The following is a 24,179-nucleotide window of genomic DNA, read 5'->3' on the forward strand; positions in this document are numbered from 1 at the left end:
CGGCAAAGAGGACCGGAGTTCTGGAGGCAGAGGGCATTGGGAGACAGGGGAAGGAAAATGAACATGTGTGGATCCCAGATTAAAGCTCCCCAGAGGGAAAAAAAGCCCTGAGAAAATGTGGATGGAAAGACTTAGTAGGAGCAAAGCAAAAGGTTGCCAGAGAAAGAACAAGAGAGAGTAAAGGCAGTGGATCGGGCAAGACGGAAAATGGGAATTGCGGCAGGAGACCTGTCCCTGAGAGGAAAGCAGTCACGTAGGCCCGGAAAGAAGAGACAAGATGAAAACAGCCCAGAAAGCTAGAGAAAGCAAAGAGGCCACGTCTTCCCACCTTTACTTAGCCATTCTGGCCAGCACCACTGCCTAAATGTACCGTTTACTTCTGAAGTTCATTTCCTTTGACGCACCCTGACTTGCTACAGTACTGAGATTGATCATCCCCGGCCTTGATTAAATTGAGAGAGCTGAAAACTAAGAGGCACGTTTGGTTCAAGCACGGAATCCTACCTAAAAAGCAAGGGGATCGTTTAGGAAATGAAAACCACCCAGAAGGAAGTTGGCAGCACTTGTGCCTTTGTGCTGAAGCCGTGGCGACTTTATAGGCAGGTGCAACTTTAGTTACCGTTACCCCGTACGATACATACATGCGTCCATCGTGCACTATCTGCCGACTACCCCAGCGTCTGTAGGCCCCGGCCCGAAATAGCCTCCCGTCGCTGCAGGTAAAATCAATATTCCCCCATCTCTTCCGACTCTCGCCCTTTTCCCTCTTCTCCTCCTTCTACTTCCCGGCTCCGCGCCCTCTCCTATGCCCAGTGGCCTCTTTTGGCCTTCCCACTGGACCCCACACTTGTCCCTTCCCTAGCCTCTCCCCTTCCTTCCCCGTGGTGCAATCATTTTTTGTTTGAACTCTAATTATGGCCACAGCTGTTATTGCAGATGGAGTAGCCGCCACCCCCCCACCTCTCCGCCTTCCCACATAGCCCGTCCTTCCCATGTCGGCTAAAGCAGCAGGTTCAGAGACAGACCCGGGAGCGGGGAGGGGAAAGCGACCCCCCACCCCACGTAGCCATTGCTGCCATCCCATCCCAGTCCGTCCCTGTTCCTCTTCCTGCAGCTGTACCTGGGGTAGGGAGGCAGAGCGGCAAGCACCATGGGTAGGGGCTACGTCCAACAACTGTCATGGTGATTAAAGTTCAAATAAAAGCGAGTATGGTGGGCTTATCTTGGGGGAATCGTGAAGACAAGGAAGGGTTGGGGGAGCTCCTCTGCCCCTAATTTCCGCACCGTGCCTCGTTCTCGCCTGTCCCGCCTGTCCCGCCATCGACCCCCGGCCCACCTCATCCGGGCCTGGAATGCCCTCCCTCTGCCCATCCGCCAAGCTCGCTCTCTTCCTCCCTTCAAGGCCCTACTGAGAGCTCACCTCCTCCAGGAGGCCTTCCCAGACTGAGCCCCTTCCTTCCTCTCCCCCTCGTCCCCCTCTCCACCCCCTCATCTTACCTCCTTCCCTTCCCCACAGCACCTGTATATATGTTTGTACATATTTATTACTCTATTTATTTTACTTGTACCCCACAGCACCTGTATATATGTATATATGTTTGTACATATTCATTACTCTATTTATTTGTGTATTTATTTTACTTGTACATATCTATTCTATTTATTTTATTTTGTCAGTATGTTTGGTTTTGTTCTCTGTCTCCCCCTTCTAGACTGTGAGCCCGCTGTTGGGTAGGGACTGTCTTTATATGTTGCCGACTTGTACTTCCCAAGCACTTAGTACAGTGCTCTGCACACAGTAAGCGCTCAATAAATACGATTGATTGATTGATTGAGTGACTTCAGGGAGATGGGCAGGAAGTCCAGGAGGAATGGGGAAGGGTGAGGAGGGGTCCAAGTGAGGTGACGAAGGGGTCAGGAGGCATTTACAATGTAATTTTACTCACCTGTAGTGCTCTGCCATCATGTCGGGGCTGGTTCTGGAACAGCTCCCAACTAACAGCACAGCACAGTCCTGGGAGTCGGAGGTTGTGGGTTCTAATTCCGGCTCCGCTGTATGACCTTCGGCGAGTCACTTCACTTCTCTGGGCCTCAGTTACTTCATCTGTAAAACGGGGATTAAGAGTTGAGCCCCGGATGGAACAGGGACTGTGTGAGCCCACTGTTGGGTAGGGACCGTCTCTATATGGTGCCAACTTGTACTTCCCAAGCGCTTAGTACAGTGGTCTGCACACAGTAAGCGCTCAATAAATACAATTGATTGATTGATTGTCTAAGCCAATTTGCTCGTATCCACCCCAACACTTAGTACAGCGCCTGACACGCAGTAAGTGTTTAACAAATGCCACAGTTGTTATTATTATTGTTTTTATTAATTACATGTTATGTCTACTAGAAAACATAATCACCGTATCCTATTTTGAAGACCATAACCTCGGTTCATCTTTGGATACACCTGTCTGTTTACATGAAGAAAGCATGTGTGTGTGTGTGTGTGTGTGTGTCTGTCGGTCCTTTGTGTTTGAAGATGATCAATCAGTCGTATTGAGCGCTTACTGTGTGCAGAGCACTGTACTAAGCGCTTGGGAAGTACAAGTTGGCAACGTATAGAGACGGTCCCTACCCAACAGTGGGCTTTCAGTCTAGAAGATGATGCTTCCAACAGCAAGATCCCACCCATGCATGCAGGGTTGATGTCCAATTACTCCACAGTGTTAGGATTGTCCTTTTCCATTTGCCGTATCTGTCATGTTTTCCCATCTGACCTGCGGGATTCTGGCTTTCTCTATATCCTTCCCTAAACTGGCCTTCAAAGGACGTCCGGCTCTATCCTTTTCTTGTGAAAGATTCAAGTAGGAATGTTGAGCATTTCTTGTTTGTCGTTGTAGAGGCCTACAGTGCCTGGCACATAGTAAGCATTTAACAAATACCACAATTATTATTATAGCCGAGTTATGAAGAAGAATGAAAATTTTCACCGAAGAGGCCCGTCTTTAGGATTCTGAAACTTCCTAGGAAAAAAAGGAGTGAAAATCAGTCTAAAATATAATTTTTCATTTGCGGCTTAACTGTATCAGGCAGGTGGAGCCGTTGATTTACTTAGTTGAGCCCAGTTTATGGAAAAAAAGATGGGTTCCTTATACAGTCTTTTGTATTTTATTGCTTCAATATCAGTTTGTGGTAATCCCAGAGTCGTAGGTGTTAAGTGCTTTAAGTATAAATATGTGATTACGGTGTTGTAATATTCAACTGAAACAGTTTATTGTTGAATAATATAAAAGGTTGCACAACAGACCATGAAAGCATGTTATTTGATTTGACCACACTTCCTCTGGGCGGTGTTCTTCTGCTTCAACCAGATTGATAAATCGAACAACCTGCTTTTCTTCTGGAAGTTTTCTTCTTCCTTCTTTTATTTATTTATTTTTTTTATAGTGCATCTAGCCTGTAACACACCTGGAAATCTTTCTAACCAATCGCAAGCAGCTTCTTCTGAAATCCTTAAGTCATCCTTGGATGAACTGGAGAAACTTGAAAGATACTTCACACCCATTTATACTGTTCTGCTTCTCTGGGAAGCTTTTAGATGACTCTTATCGATCAGGGAATGGTAAATTTTTCCCTGTTTACCAGATCGCTAAAGTGAAAAATATGCCCACAGAATCCTGTGAGCGCTTTGATTTTAAGTAATAAACTGGATTGGGTGAAACCTAGTGAAATAGGCCTGGCCATGTCCTTTATTGAGAAAACTGAAACCGTCAGGCATGATCTCCCCTTCTCCTCTTCAGTCCCTCCCTCCTCCTGCCCCTTCTTCGACTCTCGCATCTTTCCCAGCAGTATCTCCAGAAGAGATCTCCCACCACCTCTCAAAATCCACCCTCTCCACCTGTGCATCCGACCCCATTCCTTCGCGCCTTGTCAAATCACCCCCTCTTCCCTCCTTGACTGCCAGCTTCAACTGTTCACTCTCCAATGGCTTCTTCCCCACTGCTTTCAAACATTCTCATGTCTTCCCTATCCCCAAAAAATCCTTTTTTGACCCCACGACTCCCTCCGGTTACCTCCCCATCTCCCTTCTTCCATTCCTCTCTGAACTCCTTGAGCGAGTTGTCTGCACCTGCTGCCTCTACTTCCTCTCCCCCAATTCTCTCCTTGAAGCCCTCTAACCTGGTTTCCGCCCCTTTACTCCACCAGAACTTTCCTCTCAGATGTCACCAGTGATCTCCTTCTTGCCAAAAACAAACAGCTTCTATTCCATCCTAATCCTCTTCGACCCCTCAGCTGCCTTCAACACTGTGGACCATCCCAGTCTCTTGGAAATATTATCCAACCTTGGTTTCACTGACACAGTTCCCTCCTAGTTCTCCCCCACCACCCTCACCGCTCATTCTCAATCTCTTTTGCAAGTTCGTCCTCTGATCTCCCCCCTCCCTCCAAATTGTGGAAGTCCCTCAAGACTCAGTTCTCCTCCTATTCTCCATCTAAATCCACTTCCTTGGAGAACTCAATAGCTCCCATGGATTCAACCACCAGCCCTATGTGGATGATTCCCAAATCTGCGTCTTCCACCCGGATGTTTTTCCTCCTCTGCAGTCTGTACTGGGGTGTCCCAATGACTCCTGAAATTTAGCATGTCCAAAACAGAACCGCTCATCTTCCCACCCAAATCCTCTCCTCCTCCTGACTTTCCCATCACTGGAGACGGCCCCCCACTCCCTCTCTTTTAAGCCTGTAACCTTGGCCTTATTCTCAACTCATCTCTTTCAACCCACATATTCAGTCTGCATTGAAATCCTGTTGGTTCAACCTTCAGGACTTCACTAAAATCCTCCCTTTCCTCTCCATTCAAACTGGTACCACATTAATCCAAGCACTATCCTGTCCTGCCTTGATTACTGCATCAGCCTCCGTGCTGACCTCCCTGCCTCCTGTCTCTCCCCACTCCAGTCCTAATTTCACTCTGCTGCCAGGATCGTTTTTCTACAGAAACATTCAGTTCATGTTTCTCCATTCAAGAGCCTCCAGTGGTTGCTCATCCACATCCACATCAAACAGGAACACCTTACCATGGGGTTTAAAGCACTTAATCACTTTTCCCCCTCCTGTGTTTCCTCTCTGATTGCCAATTACAACCCAACCTATACACTTCACTTCTCTAATGCCAGCCTACTCACTGGACCTCGATTTCATCTGCCTCCCTGCTGACCTCTTGCCTGTATCCTGCCTCTGGCCTGAAACGCTCTTCGCCATCGTATCTGACAGACCATAGCTCGCCGCACCTTCAAAACCTTATTAAAAGCACATCTCCTCCAAGAGGCCTTCCTCCACAAAGTCTTCTTTTCCTCTTCTCCCAATCCCTTCTGCATCGCCCTTGCATTTGGACGTATACGCTTTATTGAATCCATCCTCAGCCCCACGGCACTTAACATACGTATCTGTAATTTATTTATATTAATGTCTGTCTCTTCCTCTAGACTGTAAGCTCCTTATGGGCAGGGAATGTGCCTACCACCTGTGTTATTGAGAAGCAGCATGGCTCAATGGAAAGAGCCCAGGCTTAGGAGTCAGAGATCATAGGTTCAAATCCCAGCTCCGCCACCTGTCAGCTGTGTGACTTTGGGCAAGTCACTTCACTTCTCTGTGCCTCAGTTCCCTCATCTGTAAAATGGGGATGAAGACTGTGAGCCCCACATGGGACAACCTGATTACCTTGTATCCCCCCCCCACCCAGCACCTACAACAGTGCTTGGCCATATTAAACACTTAAGAAATACCATCATTATTATTACTATTATTATTACTCTCCCAAGCACTTAGTACAGTGCTCTGCACACAGTAAGCCTTTAGTACAATTGATTGATTGATTTAAAAGAGGAAGAATTACAGACCAGCTCTGCATTATACTTTGACCACATTGGAGAAGAGACAAATCTGTAAGAAAAGAGAAAGACCCGTCTCTCCCCCCAGCACAGTGTCCTGAATGCTTTTCTCATTGAAAATAACATGGGATCATTCTGAGCCTATTGGTTGGTGTGCAATTCTCTTTTTTAAAAAATTTGCCCGACTTTATAATCTGTTGGAAACTTCGTGACCATAGAGGAAAAACTTGAAGGATAAGAAAAGCCCATAAAGAAAAAAATAAATCGACCCCAGGGTCCACATGCTTGACATTTTTGGGGGTGTCACTTTTATAAACCAGTAAAAATAAATTATTTAGCTGCCTTTCCAGGCAGTATTTTCCTAGCATTAGATGGCAGTAGTGTCTTATAGTTAGCTCTGGCTCTCATTTGCTTTTCAGCTTTCATCATCTTAATGCAGTGTCAAGGCGTAAAAAAAAAAAAAAATTAATACATTTTATACTTAACTGTTCATAACATACTCATTTTGTTATAGGCACATAAGAGTCTCATTTAAAAACTATAGTACTAGTCAATTTTTTATCCTCTGTTGCCTACCTAAACTGTTGTCAGGATTCATTAGAGAGTTATTAACCCACCATTTTAATTGCATTTCTTCACCAAACGTTGAGGGGTTGCTTCACAATAACCATGATTTATAACGTTGCAAACCAAAAGTGATCGCAGAGGATGATGTTCCGTAGCAGCACTTTACAAAAGTGGCTACTCTTGTAGCTGCACACAATCTCCAGAGGATTTTCATGTGGCTACTGAGAAACATGGTCAGTAAAGGTCAGAAAACCAGCTAGGCAGAGATAGAGACTAAAGGGGAACTGAAGAATTAAGTCAGACGGGCAAGAGAGATAAAATACCATAGACGGTTCAGTTTTTCATATCACTTTTCATTATTAATTTAGTTTTTATAAGGGGCTGTCACCAAAGGGCTGTGATGGCCATGCCTATAGGACCACATTTTTTTTAACCTTGAAGAGCCACCCTTTGAGGCTTATTTACCTTTGCATATCTTAGGAACTATTGCAGTTTCATCACATTTACCTGCTCCTCAAGTATTTGCTGAATTTCTTTGTCATTAAGATTTTATGAGAACTAAAAAAGTAATAAGTTAATAGTGAGAACCAAAGGGTAGTTAGTTCTCGTACCCAGTCAATTCTTCCGCAGTTATTTATGTGACTTCTATGAGCCTACACTCCTAACATTCTGCCACTTGTTTAGTTTAATCTGAGTACTGTGATATTTTGTTAGCTTACGTGATTTCATTATAAATACAGTGTTATAAACGGTATGCCCAATTAAAGGGAATGAACTGTATTTTAGACCCAAGAAGCATTCACAAACCAAGGTGATAGAATTCACCTTCAGGCAAAATGCTTTTTTGGTGTCGCTTCCTCCAGACGTTTTTCCTCCAAAACCCAAATGTTTTTTTGGTTCGCAGTTAACGTGGGGCCTTTTCTCTTTCTTCATCTTCTTTTATTCCTCCTTGCATCTCCAAGGTACAGCAGTTTAGGGAATTCAAAGCCAGTTCAATGGTATCATTATTTTGGCAGAGTGATCAATTAATAGATGAAGAGCGTGAAAGCGTTGACAGGACATGCTACCTAATTAGTACCTGATGAACCATGTAGGCCACAGAGCAAAGTGGGCATTGTTGCTTCAGGGTAGCTATTCTGCAGGACCTTTTAATGTAAAGCATTGGCTAAGGATGGTCAGGTTGTTTTAGTTTGGCTTCAGTAACAAAGGCCCTAATTATGTAAAAACCATGTCCTAGTACAGCCACAGGGCAGTCGAAGTCTGCCCTAGTGTCCCTAAATCAGATTTTGGAATCCGTTCATCTCGGGAATTCCCACTGGGATTAGTCAAGCTCATGACTGTTAAGGTTATAAAGGGGCAGGGCTCGCTGTTTTGGTTGATTTTCGAAGCCAGACTTTATAGGTGGGTGAAATGATGGGTCCGGTTGGGTGGGATTTTTATATTTCAGGCATATGCAGATGGAAGTCAAGATGATGGATTTTGTACGGTGTAGAAATAATGGTTTCTGGTCAGAAAAAAAACGCACTAGCATTTGTAATTTTAAGGTACCATCTAACTTAGTCTTGGGATAGAAACAATTCTAGTTTTCGTGATCGTGACCCTTTTAGACTGTGAGCCCACTGTTGGGTAGGGACTGTCTCTATGTGTTGCCAATTTGTACTTCCCAAGCGCTTAGTACAGTGCTCTGCACATAGTAAGCGCTCAATAAATACGATTGATGATGATGATGATGATGATGATGATCGAGTCTTTCACATAATAACTTTGGAATCCATCTGCCTGTCAGTTCCTCTGATAGTAACTATTTCTCAGTCTAACTGCACTTTTTTCTTACAATTTTGACATACGTGATTTCTTTCTTAGCAACCAGTAGTGTTAACATCAAGATATTACATAGCCAGTCACAGCTACGAACGTTATTCTTTAAAGGAAAACGATAATACACAAAAGTAAGTATGAGGTAAACTTTAGGAGATATTAGAACCAATTCCTGCTTGGACCATTGAGCTCTCTAGCTCATAATCAATCAATCAGTCGTATTTATTGAGTGCTTACTGTGTGCAAGAGCACTGTACTAAGCGCTTGGGAAGTACAAGTTGGCAACATATAGAGACGGTCCCTACCCAGTGAATACATATGAGATGTCATTATTAACCCAAAGGTGTCAACGGCCTTGACAACATTCTTCTGTCTGTGTTTTGAAAAACTAATGTTGGATAGATTCAGAATCGTTAAATGATTAGTATCTTTAGCCAGAATGACAACTCTGAACCTATAGACAGGCCTCCTCTAAGCTTCTTCATAGCAATGCTGGCCTAAAGGGACATTTTACTCTGTAACGGGGAACCTGGTTCTTTTTAAAATCCTCTAAATCCCGGGATTTAACTGGGGGAACCTATCCAAACTCGTAACGTTTTAAATGATGTTCACTTCATTTGTAGTTTACTCACTCATATCTTTTCAGAGGATTTCTATTTCTCATTTGGCTTTTTTCAGGAGCTCTAGATCCATTACAAAGATTCTGCAAAGCCAGTAATCCTTAAAACTCTCCTCAGAGATAGAAATGCTTAAAAGATAATGACCACTCCCTTTACAAAAGAACACTCCCCACAAGCCTTTCTAATTAAAAGACAAGATTTCCACCATTATGAGAGAGTGTATAATTTTACTTTCCTTGTAGGTGTTGATGGCTAACAGTAAAAATATTGGTTTGTTTTTTTCTTTCCATCTGCGGTGGCTGGCATTTTCATGTTTTTGGAGTTTTAACAGGTGCCATAGAAGTACAAGCATGGCGAGTAATAAGCTGTTACTGCTCCAGAAGCCATCTGAAGGAGTCTGGTTAGATTATTATCCTTGGCTCTGACAGTATTGCTTCAAATTATGATCTTTCAAATGTAGGAGCATGTGACTGTGTATGACTAAATACATGTGAGAATTTAGAAGTGTTTAAAATATTCCCAATTTTTTTCCATTGAAATTATTTTTATACTATTTTGGGGTGGAAGCCGATTTTTTTTCTCCCCCAAGATTTCTTGAAGTATTTACAATTTAAATATAAATTGACTTGGGTACTTTCTGCTAAACAAGCAAGCCACTCGGCTTAACTTTTCCTCCTTCTATCTACCGAGGTGTATAACTCAAGGCGCACCCCATTATTTAATTCTAAATTCCTCTTCAAAAATATGAGGTCCCCATCGCTATTTATATCTTACCTCCTCTTCTGCTTTTCTTTTCAATTACATATTTTAAAGACTTCATGGTTACCATATGATTTTTTAAATCCAAGGAAATTCTTAAAATTGTTCAAATAAATTAAAGAATCAAAGTCTTCATTGGAGTGGCCAGGGACTTGGAATGGGGAAACAAAATACTATTTAAGTATCAGAAATTAGCCACTTTGGGCGCTGGCTCCCCCACAAACAGTTGAGTACAGTGCCTGGCACATAGTAAGTGCTTTACAAATGCTGCAATTATTATTACTGTTATTAGATCTGCCCCAGCATTGACTGTGAGCACACATCCTCAGTGATGATATCCCAGTTAAGAGGCAGTCTGTCTCTCTCTTCTTGCTGACAAAGCCTATTGGTATCACTGTGTATTAGTTCCTTTTTGTTCTACTGCTGTGGAAGGCAGGAACAGTTTTCCTTCCCTGTTGAAAATATTTACGTGGGGAAAAAGACAAATGGATCTAAAAAATGCCATTAGTCTCACTTACCACATTGGTAACTCTCGTACCCTCCTTTAGGATCTGTTTTATTTAGCAGTGTGGCTCAATGGAAAGAGCACGGGCTTGGCGTGGTCAAATCCCAGCTCCGCCAAGCATCAGCTGTGTGACTCTGGGCAAGTCACTTAACTTCTCTGGGCCACAGTGACCTCATCTGGAAAACGGGGATGAAGACTGTGAGCCCCATGGGGGACAGTCTGATCATCTTTTATCCTCCCCAGCGCTTAGAGCAGTGCTTTGCCCATAGTAAGCGCTTAACAAATCATTATTATTATCATCATCATTATTTAGGCCCTAAAGAAGTTGCTCACCTTCTCCTGGATTTGAAATATGTGCTCAGATTATCACATAGTCGATCTGCATCCATGTGTCAGTTTGTGCGCTCCCTCACATCTTGTCAGTATTAGAAGATGAGGATGATATCTATTCTATTTATTTTATTTTGTTAATATGTTTGGTTTTGTTCTCTGTCTCCCCCTTCTAGACTGTGAGCCCACTGTTGGGTAGGGACTGTCTCTATATGTTGCCAACTTGTACTTACCAAGCGCTTAGTACAGTGCTCTGCACACAGTAAGCACTCAGTAAATACGATCGATTGATTGATATGCATATGTGATCCCTGTGAAGAATATAATGGGGGGGAAATGACACATGTAAATGCAACCACACCCCCAAAAAACAAAAACATAGTTTCTGAAATGATCTTGGAAAACCCTGTGTTCTCAGTTTCCTTTTCCAAATTTGGGCTTAAATCAGGAAGGGCTGTGATCGATAGGAAATAAGGATCACGGTTTTTGCATTTTTAGTAAAATTATAACTGCAGTTTAACTTGCAACTGGTTGTCCCAAACTCATTCATTTACAGATGCTGAGTAACCGGGAAGGCGGTGCACATGAGAGCAGAATTTAATAGAATCTGTAGAGCTCTCTAACATCCTCGAGTGTCTTGTTTATACTTGATTGTTGCTGCTTGTTTGCACCCAGTATATTATAATGGGAAACAAAGCAATCCAAGTGAATAACAAAGAAATAATAGATGACCACGCTAGCCTTATATTAAGTGCAACAATTAATTAGAATGCTACGGGTGGAATAAACAATGCTTTCTAAATTTCAAAATGAAGTGTAACTAAGGCACTCCTATTAAGGTGATCTGGAGTGCTACCTACAGTATTGCTGAGCCCGGAAATATTTTTGTAATTAGTGACTGTGGAACTTCGGAACCTGACCGGAATGTTTTTTCTACACTTCAGTAGATGCTTTTACAATTTTTCTTATTCATCATCATCATCATCATCATCATGTCGTATTTATTGAGCGCTTACTACGTGCAGAGCACTGTACTAAGCGCTTGGGCAGTACAAATTGGCAACATATAGAGACAGTCCCTACCCAACAGTGGGCTCACAGTCTAAAAGGGGGAGACAGAGAACAAAACCAAACGTACTAACAAAATAAAATAAAGAGAATAGATCAATCACTGGTATTTATTGAGCGCTCACTGTGTGCAAGAGCACTGTACTAAGTGCTTACTATGTGTCATGCGCTGCAGTAGTTACAAGTTTATCTGGTTGGACACATGGTCCCTCACTGTCCAAGTAGGAGGGAGTAGGATTTAACCCCCATTCTACCGTTGAAGAAACTGAGGCACAGAGAAATTAAGTGATGTGCCCAAGGTCACACAGCAAGCAATTGGCAGCGCCAGCATTAGAACCCAGGATGGCCGACTCCCAGTCCTACGCTGTTTTCCACCAGGCCATGCTGCTTCCCAAATGCTTGTTTAATTGTATTTTTTAACTTCTCTGTCGTAGGGAGGACTTTAAACTACCCCTTTGTCTTATCATAAAGATAGACAAGTGAGGATGTTCAGGGGTCTGAGGTTTGGCTTGAATTATAGCTTCATTATTTTGTAAAATCTCAACAGATTAAAATGCCATTGGGATGCCTCTTCTGGTTTCAGTCATTAATTGGAATGTGGAAACAAAGAAATAAAGGCAGTGTTTGTGAAAGAAAATGAAACATTAGCATGCGTGATTACTAAAGAATCAGGACAAATGGAGAAATAGGCCTGGCTGAGGACTCGGTGAAATTTTCACTGTGGTTTTCACGTTAGCATAATGAAGGTACTCATTCATTCAGCATTTTGGTATCATTCAAGCAGTCATATTTATTGAGCACCTACTGTGTGCAGAGAGCACTGTACTAAGTACTTGGGAGAGTTAATCATAATGATGGCATTTATTAAGCGCTTACTATGTGCAAAGCACTGTTCTAAGCGCTGGGGAGGTTACGAGGCGATCAGGTTGTCCCACGGGGGGGCTCACAGTCGTAATCCCCATTTTACAGATGAGGGAACTGAGACCCAGAGAAGTTAAGTGACTTGCCCAAAGTCACACAGCTGGCAATTGGCAGAGCCAAGAGTTCAGTATAAAAGACTTGGTAGACCTGTTCCCTGGCCAGAGAAACCTCTACAAAGCATTCCCCTGCCTCACCTTAAGGTAATTTAATTGTTTCAGAGAATTGTGATTAACACCAGAGCATATTCTGTACAAAAGTGTTTATTTCACACGTGAGCAAAATAACCCTACAAAATGTTAGTGGTGGGGTTTTTTTTGTTTGTTTTTGTTTTGTGGAACTGAAGTGCTTACTATGTGCCCACTGTTGGGTAGGGAGTGTCTCTATATGTTGCCAATTTGTACTTCCCAAGCGCTTAGTACAGTGCTCTGCACATAGTAAGTGCTCAATAAATACGATTGATGATGATGATGATGATGCTAGGCACTGTACTAAGCATTGGGATAAGCACAAGATAATCAAATTGGACATAGTCCCTGTCCTATATGGGACTTACGGTCTAATTCAGAGGCAGGAGGATTTAATTCCTGTTTTACAGATGAGGAAACTGAAGCACGGAGAATCAATCAATCAGTCAATCGTATTTATTGAGCGCTTACTGTGTGCAGAGCACTGGACTAAGCGCTTGGGAAGTACAAGTCGGCAACACATAGAGACAGTCCCTACCCAACAGCGGGCTCACAGTCGAGAAGGGGGAGACAGAGAACAAAACTAACAAAATAAAATAAATAGAATAGATATGTACAAGTAAGATAAATAGAGTAATAAATATGTACAAACATATATACATATATATATACAGAGAAGTTAAGTGGCTTGCCCAAGGTCACACAGCAAGCAAATGGCGGAGCTCGGATTAGAACCCAGGACCTTTGACTCTCAAGCCTGTGCTCCTTCTGTTGGACGATGCTGCTTTTCACACTGCTTTATTTCGTTAGATTAGTTTTATTGCCGGTTAAATCATCTAACCATTCTCCTGGGTCCCCAAGCCTCAGCTTTGAGCCTGTCCAGTTTCTCTCCACTTTTCAACCTACGTCATCACCTCTTAATTATTTTTTAAGGTATTTGTAAAGCGCTTACTATGCGCCGGGTGCTGGACTAAGCGCCAAGGTAGATACAATAATCTACCCTGTATCTACCTCTACCGTGTAATAATGATGTAATAATAATAATAATCATCATTATTATTATTATTACGGTAAAACAGAGGTGGTGGCTATGTTCCCTGCCCATAACGAGCTTGCAGTCTAGAGGGGAGAGGAAAGAAAGTGGGAAACCAGGATCCTTTTTAACTCCCGCTCCCACTCTTACAGCTGTGACTCCTGCACTGAGCTGTGGCTGCAAAAGGCCGTGGGCCAGTGGCCCCGACCCCCCCAGCCCCGCTCAGCAGCCGTCACTCGCCCCCGGGACCAGGAGAGACGTTGGGAAACACACGTTTTGTCCTTAATATTTGGAGGGAAAAAAAAGATGGCCCCAAAGTGACTCTAGCCCTCACTAGCTTCCCTCTTACTTCTGCTTTCCCTTTTCATTTTGGGCTTTAAAAATCATGGTTCTGTTGCCCACGTTCTCCCGTCACTTACTGCCTCTGTTGCTCTCCGTGTCTCCTTGGGGGCAGCTCTCTCTCCCACAGACCCACTCAGCGCTTAGAACAGCGCTTTGCACATAGTAAGCGCTTAATAAATGCCATTCTTAGTATCTTTCAGGTATATGGGACCCGCTTCACATTTACACCCCCATCTCTCTTGGTTTCCAGGGCAGGGGGAGAGAGAAAGAGAGAGAGAGAGAGACGGGCATATATCTATGCTTAAAGCTGCCTGACTGTCCTGCTCCCTGTTTCAACATAAATATTTCCTTAAGGAGGGGAGGGAGAAGGAAGTGGGGGTGAAGTGGTGGCTTTTTTTTTTTCTTCTGTTTTACCTGTCACTCTTTCTGTCTGTTGGAGTCTCAGTATAAAGGACATTTTTTTCCTTGTTTGCCTACTCAGCAGTAGGTATCTCTGAGGCCCCCACGAATGGGAATAGCAGCAGAAGGGTGTTTTTTAGTTTTCTGGGTTTTTTTATGGTATTTGTTAAGTACTTACCATGTGCCAGGAACTGTACTAAGCCCTGGGGTAGATTCAGATTAATCAGGTTCGGCATAGTACATATATACACACACACACACACACACACACACACACACACACACACACACACACACACACACACACACACACACACACACACACATACTATATAGTATATGTGTGCATATATATATACATATACTATATAGTATATACTATACTATACTATATAGTGTATATATACACACACACATATACTATATAGTATAGTATAGTGTATATGTGTGTGTATATGCATATACTATATAGTATAGTATATATACTATACTATATAGTATAGTATATACTATATATACTATATAGTATAGTATATAGTATATACTATATACTATATATATCCCACTAGATGCTCAAAGTCTTAATAATAATAATAATAATAGCATTTATTAATGCCATTATAGTATACTATACTATACTATACTATACAGTATAGTATATATATATATATATACTATACTATATAGTGTATATATACACACACACATATACTATATAGTATAGTATAGTGTATATATATGTGTGTGTGTGTATATATACATATACTGTATAGTATAGTATATATATACTATACTATATAGTATAGTATATACTATATATATACTATATACTATACTATATAGTATAGTGTATAGTATATACTATATACTATATATATAGCCCACTAGATGCTCAAAGTCTTAATAATAATAATAATAATGATGGCATTTATTAAGCGCTTACTATGTGCAAAGCACTGTTCTAAGCGCTGGGAAGGTTACAAGGTGATCAGGTTGTCCCACGGGGGGCTCACAGTCCTAATCCCCATTTTACAGATGAGGTAACTGAGGCACAGAGAAGTGACTTGCCCAAGGTCACACAGCAGACAAGTGATGGAACCAGGATTAAAGCCCAGGCCCTTATGACCCCTGGGCCTGTGCGCTATCCACTAGGCCACACTGCTCCTTACGCTGGTCAAAAGGTAGGTACTAGAGGAGAGTGAAATAAATTCCGAGAGAGGATTATTCTGCCTTTAAAGGACGCTCCCTATGTTTGAGTTTGTGACCTTTCTTTTTTAGTTCATAAAAACAGTTTTTTTAAAAAAAGCCTCACTGTAGATTTGGAACAAATGGGGACAGGAAGCCTATAGTTGACCAAAAAACAGAGCACTTTCCTAGGTCGCCAGTGACCTGCTCTTTGCCAAATGTAGTGGTAGTAATAACGGTAATAACTGTGTCATTTGTTGAGCACTTACTATGTGCCAGGCACTGTACTAAGCACTGGTAGATACAGAATCACAGTTCTCACTGTCTGAGGAGGAGGGAGAACAGATATTAAATCCCCATTCTGCAGATGAGGGAACTGAGGCACAGAGAAGTGAAGGGACTTCCCAAGATCACACAGCAGGTAAAAGGCAGAGCGGGGGATTAGAACCCAAGTCCTCTGCCTCGTAGGCCTGTGCTCATTCCATGAGGTCGTGCTGCTTCTGTATTTATTAAGAGAATAAATGGACTGTAGACTGTGAGCTCTTGGTGGGCAGGGAACGTGTAAACCAAGTCTTGTTCTATCATACTTTCCCAAGCGCTTAGTTCAGTGCACTACACTCATTGAGTGCTCAATAAATATAATGGCTTTATGTATGTAAAGCATTGGAAAATTGTAACAAAGATTTAGGTGTATGATGATATTTCTGTTTAACTGAAATCATCTCCCCCTTCTAGACTGTGAGCCTGTTGTTGGGTAGGGACCGTCTCTATATGTTTCCGACTTGTACTTGCCAAGTGCTTAGTACAGTGCTCTGCACACAGTAAGCGCTCAATAAATACGATTGGATGAATGAATGAATGGAAAAGAGTCTACAGGTGGGAATTAGTCACTGACTGTTTTCCCCTAGGGACTCGCAATCCCTGCACATAGGTTGGGAGGGGCATGGGGGGAAATGGACTGGCGGCAGAAACATCAGGAGCAATAGAAACACTGAAATATTTAAGCAGTGCGGAACACTGTACTAAGCGCTTGGAAAGTACAAGTCGGCAAAATGTAGAGACGGTCTCTACCCACTCACAGTCTAGAAGGGGGGAGACAGACAACAAAACAAGTAGACAGGCGTCAGTACCATCAGAATAAGTAGAATTATAGCTATATACACATCATTGATAGAGCAATAAATATGTACAAATAAAGTAGAGTAATAAATATGTACTTGCCTGCAAGCCAAACATGAAATCAATCAGTCGTATTTATTGAGCGCTTACTGCGTGCAGAGCGCTTGGGAAGTACAAGTTGGCAACGTGAAAGAGAAGTTGGAGGGAGTATTGGAACATCCTAATTATGAATAATTACGGTATTTGTTAAGCGCTTATTATATACCAGACACTGTTCTGAGTGCTGGGGCAGATACAAGTTAGTTAGATTGGACACAGCCCCTGTCCCATAAGAGGCTCACACGCTGAATCACCCCTTTACAGATAAGAGTTAACGGAGGCACAGAGAAGCAGCGTGGCCTGCCCAAGGTCACACAGCAGACAGGCGGCAGAGCCGGGATTAGAACCCAGGTCCTTCTGACTCGACTCCCAGGCCCGGGCTGTATCCACTAAGACTCGCGGCTTCTCTTGTCTGGATCTCTTAATCCAAATAAGCCTCACGTTGCCAAGCCTGGATTCTCACTCTTGTCCAGATATCTTAATCCAAATAAGCCTCACGTTGCCACGCCTGGATTCCCCCAGGTCTCAAGTGTATCGCGTGCCGGGCCGTGAACTGAACAGATCATCACCATCCTCATCAATCGTATTTATTGAGCGCTTACTGTGTGCAGAGCACTGCACTAAGCGCTTGGGAAGTACAAACTGGCAACGTATAGGGACGGTCCCTACCCAACAGTGGGCTCACAGTCTAAAAGGGGGAGACAGAGAACAAAACCAAACATACTGACAAAATGCACATAGTAAGCGCTCAATAAATACGATTGATGATGATAAAATAAATAGAACAGATAGAATAGATATGAACAGATCATCTAAAAATAGTGCCGAAAGGCCCGGTCAACTAAAATAATTGTCTGATGTTCCCCTGCCCGCAGTACAAGCATTGCCATGACCGATCAATCACTGCCCAGTGCTACCTAGGCCTGCCCCAAACAATTATGGACAATCGAGGTTGTTGACTGGGTTGATTTTAATCTTTTGGAAAAGTCAACATTTGGCATTTAACATCCCTTCCCAGACTGAGCCCCTTCCTTCCTCTCCCCCTCGTCCCCCTCTCCATCCCCCCATCTTACCTCCTTCCCTTCCCCACAGCACCTGTATATATGTATATATGTTTGTACATATTTATTACTCTATTTTATTTGTACATATCTATTCTATTTTATTTTGTTAGTATGTTTGGTTTTGTTCTCTGTCCCCCTTTTAGACTGTGAGCCCACTGTTGGGTAGGGACTGTCTCTATGTGTTGCCAATTTGTACTTCCCAAGTGCTTAGTACAGTGCTCTGCACATAGTAAGCGCTCAATAAATACGATTGATGATGATGATCCCTTGGACTGTAAGGCAGAACGTAGACCTGGCACGGCCCCGACCTCTAGGAACTTGTATTCTGAGGTTCTGCCCACTCTTGTTCGGTAAATGCCGCCGTTTTGCCTGTTGCTTGGGCAGTTCACCCCATCGCTCGGGAGACATCATCATAAATCGTATTTATTGAGCGCTTACTGCGTCAATGGTAGGGTGGTGAGCCGGCAATGACTCGCGTCACTGTCTTAATGCGTGCAGGCCGGACGTATGAAAGAGTTGACAAGTTGAAGTGGACCCATTTCGTCACAAATAAGGTGAATATAATTAGGCAGTCATAAAATTTAAGTCTGGTCACACACTTTACATTATCCGGGTGGCTTTCAGTGTTGTTGGAATGACAAGAAACCAGTTTTCGTTCATTTGATTTTAAAGAGTGGGCAGTGTATCAGTGGATAGGTGCTCAGAAGCTGCTCTCTGCTCTTACAAATGACAAGAAACCAGTTTCGTTCATTTGATTTGAAAGAGCGAAGCCAGTCAGTGGACGGGTGCTCGGAAGCTGCTCTCTGCTCTTCTAAATGTGTGCCATCTCCGCCTTGATATATGTGATCGTTGGCACAGAGTTAAATATCGACTATCGGGTCCATTTTTAGAATAGATTGTTACATGTTTGGGTCCGAAGTTGTTTTCATGCAGTGATAATGGCAGTTGGTGGAGTAATGGGAGATTTATCATTAGCGTCGATGATGGACGTCCTTTATCTCTGTTTTTTCTGAAGAGTGCCAATTGCCGAGGTAGCTAGTGTTTCCTGCTGTTTCATTCATGTGAGAGAAGGGTTTACTCCTTCACACACCAGCACTGAAGAGGTATTTGGAGCATATCCCTGCCGATAATACTTTGTCATGCTCTCCCCTATCCTTTTTCCCCTCGGGGATTTGTGACTGTCATTTAAAATAAATCACTGTTAGGACTATAGCTCAAGAACCGTTGAGTTCCTACAGTGTTCTGCACACAGTAAGTGCTTAATAAATACTATTGCTACTACTCTAGAGCTTCTTCCCTTTCCAGTCCTCACCCTGCTAACCTGTATATATGTATATATGTTTGTACGTATTTATTACTCTATTTTATTTGTACATGTTTATTCTATTTATTTTATTTCGTTAATATGTTTTGTTTTGTTCTCTGTCTCCTCCTTCTAGACTGTGAGCCCACTGTTGGGTAGGGACTCTCTCTGTGTTGCCAATTTGCACTTCCCAAGTGCTTAGTACAGTGCTCTGCACATAGTAGGCGCTCAATAAATACGATTGATGATGATTTATTTCTCTACTTATTTTATTTGTACATGTTTATTCTATTTTATTTTGTTAATATGTTTTGTTTTGTTCTCTGTCTCCCCCTTCTAGACTGTGAGCTCACTGTTGGGTAGGGACTCTCTATGTGTTGCCAATTTGTACTTCCCAAGCGCTTAGTACAGTGCTCTGCACATAGTAAGCACTCAATAAATACGATTGATGATGATTTATTACTCTACTTACTTTATTTGTACATGTTTATTCTACTTTATTTTGTTAATATGTTTTGTTTTGTTCTCTGTCTCCCCCTTCTAGACTGTGAGCCCACTGTTGGGTAGGGACTCTCTATGTGTTGCCAATTTGTACTTCCCAAGCGCTTAGTACAGTGCTCTGCACATAATAAGCGCTCAATAAACACGATTGATGATGATTTATTACTCTACTTATTTTATTTGTACATGTTTATTCTATTTTATTTTGTTAATATGTTTTGTTTTGTTCTCTGCCTCCCCCTTTTAGACTGTGAGCCCACTGTTGGGTAGGGACTCTCTATGTGTTGCCAATTTGTACTTCCCAAGCGCTTAGTACAGTGCTCTGCACATAGTAAGCGCTCAATGAATACGATTGATGATGATTTATTACTCTACTTATTTTATCTGTACATGTTTATTGTATTTTATTTTGTTAATATGTTTTGTTTTGTTCTCTGCCTCCCCCTTTTAGACTGTGAGCCCACTGTTGGGTAGGGACTGTCTGTGTGTTGCCAATTTGTACTTCCCAAGCGCTTAGTACAGTGCTCTGCACATAGTAAGCGCTCAATAAATACGATTGATGATGATTTATTACTCTACTTATTTTATTTGTACATGTTTATTCTATTTTATTTTGTTAATATGTTTTGTTTTGTTCTCTCTCTCCCCCTTTTAGACTGTGAGCCCACTGTTGGGTAGGGACCGTCTCTATATGTTGCCAATTTGTACTTCCCAAGCGCTTAGTACAGTGCTCTGCACATAGTAGGCGCTCAATAAATATGATTGATGATGATTTATTACTCTACTTATTTTATTTGTACATGTTTATTCTATTTTATTTTGTTAATATGTTTTGTTTTGTTCTCTGTCTCCCCCTTCTAGACTGTGAGCCCACTGTTGGGTAGGGACCATCTCTATATGTTGCCAACTTGTACTTCCCAAGCACTTAGTACAGTGCTCTGCACACAGTAAGCGCTCAATAAATACGATTGAATGAATGAATGAATGCCCAGATCATTTTTCTATTACAGTCCGCACATCTCCCCATCCCACAGAGACTTCAAGTGGTTAACAATTCTCCCACATCATCATCATCATCAGTCGTATTAATTGAGCGCTTACTGTGTGCAGAGCACTGTACTAAGCGCTTGGGAAGTACAAGTTGGCAACATATAGAGACGGTCCCTACCCAACAGTGGGCTCACAGTCTAAAAGGGGGGGACAGAGAACAAAACCAAACATACTAACAAAATAAAATGGGAAGTACTGATCATTGGCTTTAAGAATTCATTAGCAATACCCCACTTCCTTATCCACTACCATCATCTCCCACTACACCCCCATCTCAAGTCCCAGTTCTGCCACTTGTCTGCTGCGTGACCTTAAGCAAGTCACTTCACTTCCGCGTGCCTCAGTTACCTCATCGGTAAAATGGGAATTAAGACTGTGAGCCCCATGTGGGACAGGGACTGTGACCACAGCGTGGCTCGGTGGAAAGAGCCCGGGCTTGGGAGTCGGAGGTCACGGGTTCTAATTCCAGCTCCGCCACTTGTCAGCTGTGTGACTCTGGGCAAGTCACTTCACTTCTCTGAGCCTCAGTTACCTCATCTGTAAATCAATCAATCAATCAATCGTATTTATTGAGCGCTTACTGTGTGCAGAGCACTGGACTAAGCGCTTGGGAAGTACAAGTTGGCAACATATAGAGACAGTCCCTACCCAACAGTGGGCTCACAGTCTAAAAGACTGTCTAAAAATCTGTAAAATGGGGATGAAGACTGTGAGCCCCACGTGGGACAACCTGATCACCTTGTATCGCCCCCCACAGCGCTTAGAACAGTGCTTCGCACGTAGTAAGTGCTTAACAAATGCCACATTATTATTATTATTAGCTTGTATCTATCACAGCACTTAGAACAGTGCTTGCCATGTAGTAAGTGCTTAACAAATACCATCATTATCATTATTATTATTATTATCATCATCATCTCATAGTCTTTCTTTCTCTCAAGCTGTGGTTTGTTCTCCATTCCCCCCACCTTTCCACCTCGTAGAACCACCTTCCCCTCCAAATCCGCCAGGCCACAGCACTCATGACATCGTGGATAGAGCACCCGAAAGCCATGGGTTCTAATCCCGGCACTGACACTTGCCCGCTGTGTGACCTCGGGCAAGTCACTCCACTTGTCTGTGCCTCAGTTACTTCATCTGTAAAACGGAGATGGAGACTGTGAGTCCCACATGGGACAGGGACTGTGTCCAAACAGATCTGCTTGTATTCACCCCAGCGCTTAGGACAGTGCCTGGCACATTAGTAAGAGCTTAACAAATGCCCTAATTATTATTCTCTGTCTTCTCTATCAAGACACAATCAATCAATCATATTTGTTGAGCGCTTACTGTGTGCAGAGCACTGTACTAAGTGCTTAATGATGTGGGCAGCAGATTGGACTAGGAATTGGAGAGGGGAGAGCCTGGAGGCAGGGATATCAGCAAGGAGACTGAGGGAATAGTCAAGCTGGGATATGATAAATTCCTGCAACGGGCACGGTGGCCGTTTTGATGGAGGTGAAGGGGGAAGATCCGGGAAATGCCGCGGAGGAAGAGTTGGTGAAATAATTTGGGGACTGAAAGAAAAGGAAGAGTCGAGAATAACACCGCGGTTCTGAGCTGGAGAAACTCGCGGAGGACGGTGGTGGCATCTGGGAATGAAAAAGTTAAGTCAGGGAGACGATTTGGGAGGGAAGATAAGGATATCAGTATTGTCACCGGGCCTGAAGTGCTGATGGGATAGTCTCTCTCGCCTTTTTCCCTTCCCCTCCTTCCCCCCCTCTTACGCCTCTGCATGTACCTATTTCTGTTTGCGTTAGTCATTCCCTGTAGGTAAACTGTCCATTATCCAGAATTATCCAGAAAATGCGGCCTGCGCACATTGTGACATGTCCTGCCACTCGTGGGCTGGCAGCAATTCCGGCGGGCTAATTAACCGGGCCGTGGTCTCGTTTACGTGGACACCTCGGGTTTCACCTCCCCATCGCCCTCGCTTATATCAGGGTGAGATTTACTACTGATATATTTTTGCCTACTAGTCATCCCCACTCAGCTCTCTCTCTCTCTCTGTCTTTCGTGGACTGGCAGTATCATCCGGACAAACAGAGTGCAGACGTGCCAGCCGAAACCGTGGAGGAGCGCGTGCGGAGGTTCATTGAAATCGATCAGGCGTGGAAGATTCTGGGGAACGAAGAGACGAAGAAGGAGTATGACCTGCGGCGGCAAGGTAGGTTCCACCAAGGACAGTTCGAAGTGCTGGGATAGATACAAGCTAATAATAATAATAATAATAATGTTGGCATTTGTTAAGCGCGTAACCGCAGCAGCGGCGCCGGGAAGCGGGTTCTGCCGCCGTCCATAAATGGCGTTTTCCATCCTCATCATCATCAATCGTATTTATTGAGCGCTTACTGTGTGCAGAGCACTGGACTAAGCGCTTGGGAAGTCCAAGTCGGCAACATCTAGAGACGGTCCCTACCCAGCCGTGGGCTCACAGTCTAAAAGGGGGGAGACAGAGAACAAAACCAAACACACTAACAAAATAAAATCAATAGAATAGATATGGACAAGTAAAATAAATAAATAATTTCCAGGATTGCCTGTTTCTGCACCAGGTGATTGATTTGCTCTCTGCTCCTCCGTCGTCAATTTTTAATTAATCGCGGCTCGTTATTCCGGCCTTACATAAAAACGGGGGAGTTGACAGAACCGCCAGAAAACAGCCGTTTGCTCAACATTGGAGCCCAGTTTAATAATGAATAAGGGGATTTTCCTTCTAAAGCCGGAGCTTAATTGCTATTTTGGTAATACTTGAAAAAGCCTCCTTCGTACTTCATCATCAATCGTATTTATTGAGCGCTTACTATGTGCAGAGCAGTGTTGAATTTTGTGCTCTCCTACGTACATTTTGCTAGAGCACTTTATCATCATCAACCATCATCAATCGTATTTATTGAGCGCTTACTGTGTGCAGAGCACTGGACTAAGCGCTTGGGAAGTACAAGTTGGCAACATCTAGAGACAGTCCCTACCCAGCCGTGGGCTCACAGTCTAAAAGGGGGGAGACAGAGAACAAAACCAAACATACTAACAAAATAAAATCAATAGAATAGATATGGACAAGTAAAATAAATAAATAATTTCCAGGATTGCCTGTTTCTGCACCAGGTGATTGATTTGCTCTCTGCTCCTCCGTCGTCAATTTTTAATTAATCACGGCTCTTTATTCCAGCCTTACATAAAAACGGGGGAGTTGACAGAACCGCCAGAAAATAGCTGTATGCTCAACATTGGAGCCCAGTTTAATAATGAATAAGGGGATTTTCCTTCTAAAGCTGGAGCTTAATTGCTATTTTGGTAATACTTGAAAAAGCCTCCTTCGTACTTCAGATTGTTGAATTTTGTGCTCTCCTACGTACGTTTTGCTAGAGCACTTTATCATCATCAATCGTA

General features: G+C 42.9%; 1 protein-coding gene across 2 annotated transcripts in view; it reads left to right on the top strand.

The window, feature by feature from the left end:
- The window catches only part of DNAJC24 (DnaJ heat shock protein family (Hsp40) member C24), an 81,646-nt gene that overhangs the window by 29,173 nt on the left and 28,294 nt on the right, over window positions 1-24,179 (top strand). For both annotated transcript variants that reach the window (XM_038763997.1, XM_038763999.1), the window contains one exon: window positions 22,815-22,953. In XM_038763997.1, the coding sequence (XP_038619925.1) occupies window positions 22,815-22,953 (139 nt within the window). The remainder of the gene's footprint in view (window positions 1-22,814; window positions 22,954-24,179) is intronic.

The sequence above is a fragment of the Tachyglossus aculeatus genome, chromosome 22, assembly GCF_015852505.1.
Source record: "Tachyglossus aculeatus isolate mTacAcu1 chromosome 22, mTacAcu1.pri, whole genome shotgun sequence".
Taxonomy (NCBI): Eukaryota; Metazoa; Chordata; class Mammalia; order Monotremata; family Tachyglossidae; genus Tachyglossus; species Tachyglossus aculeatus.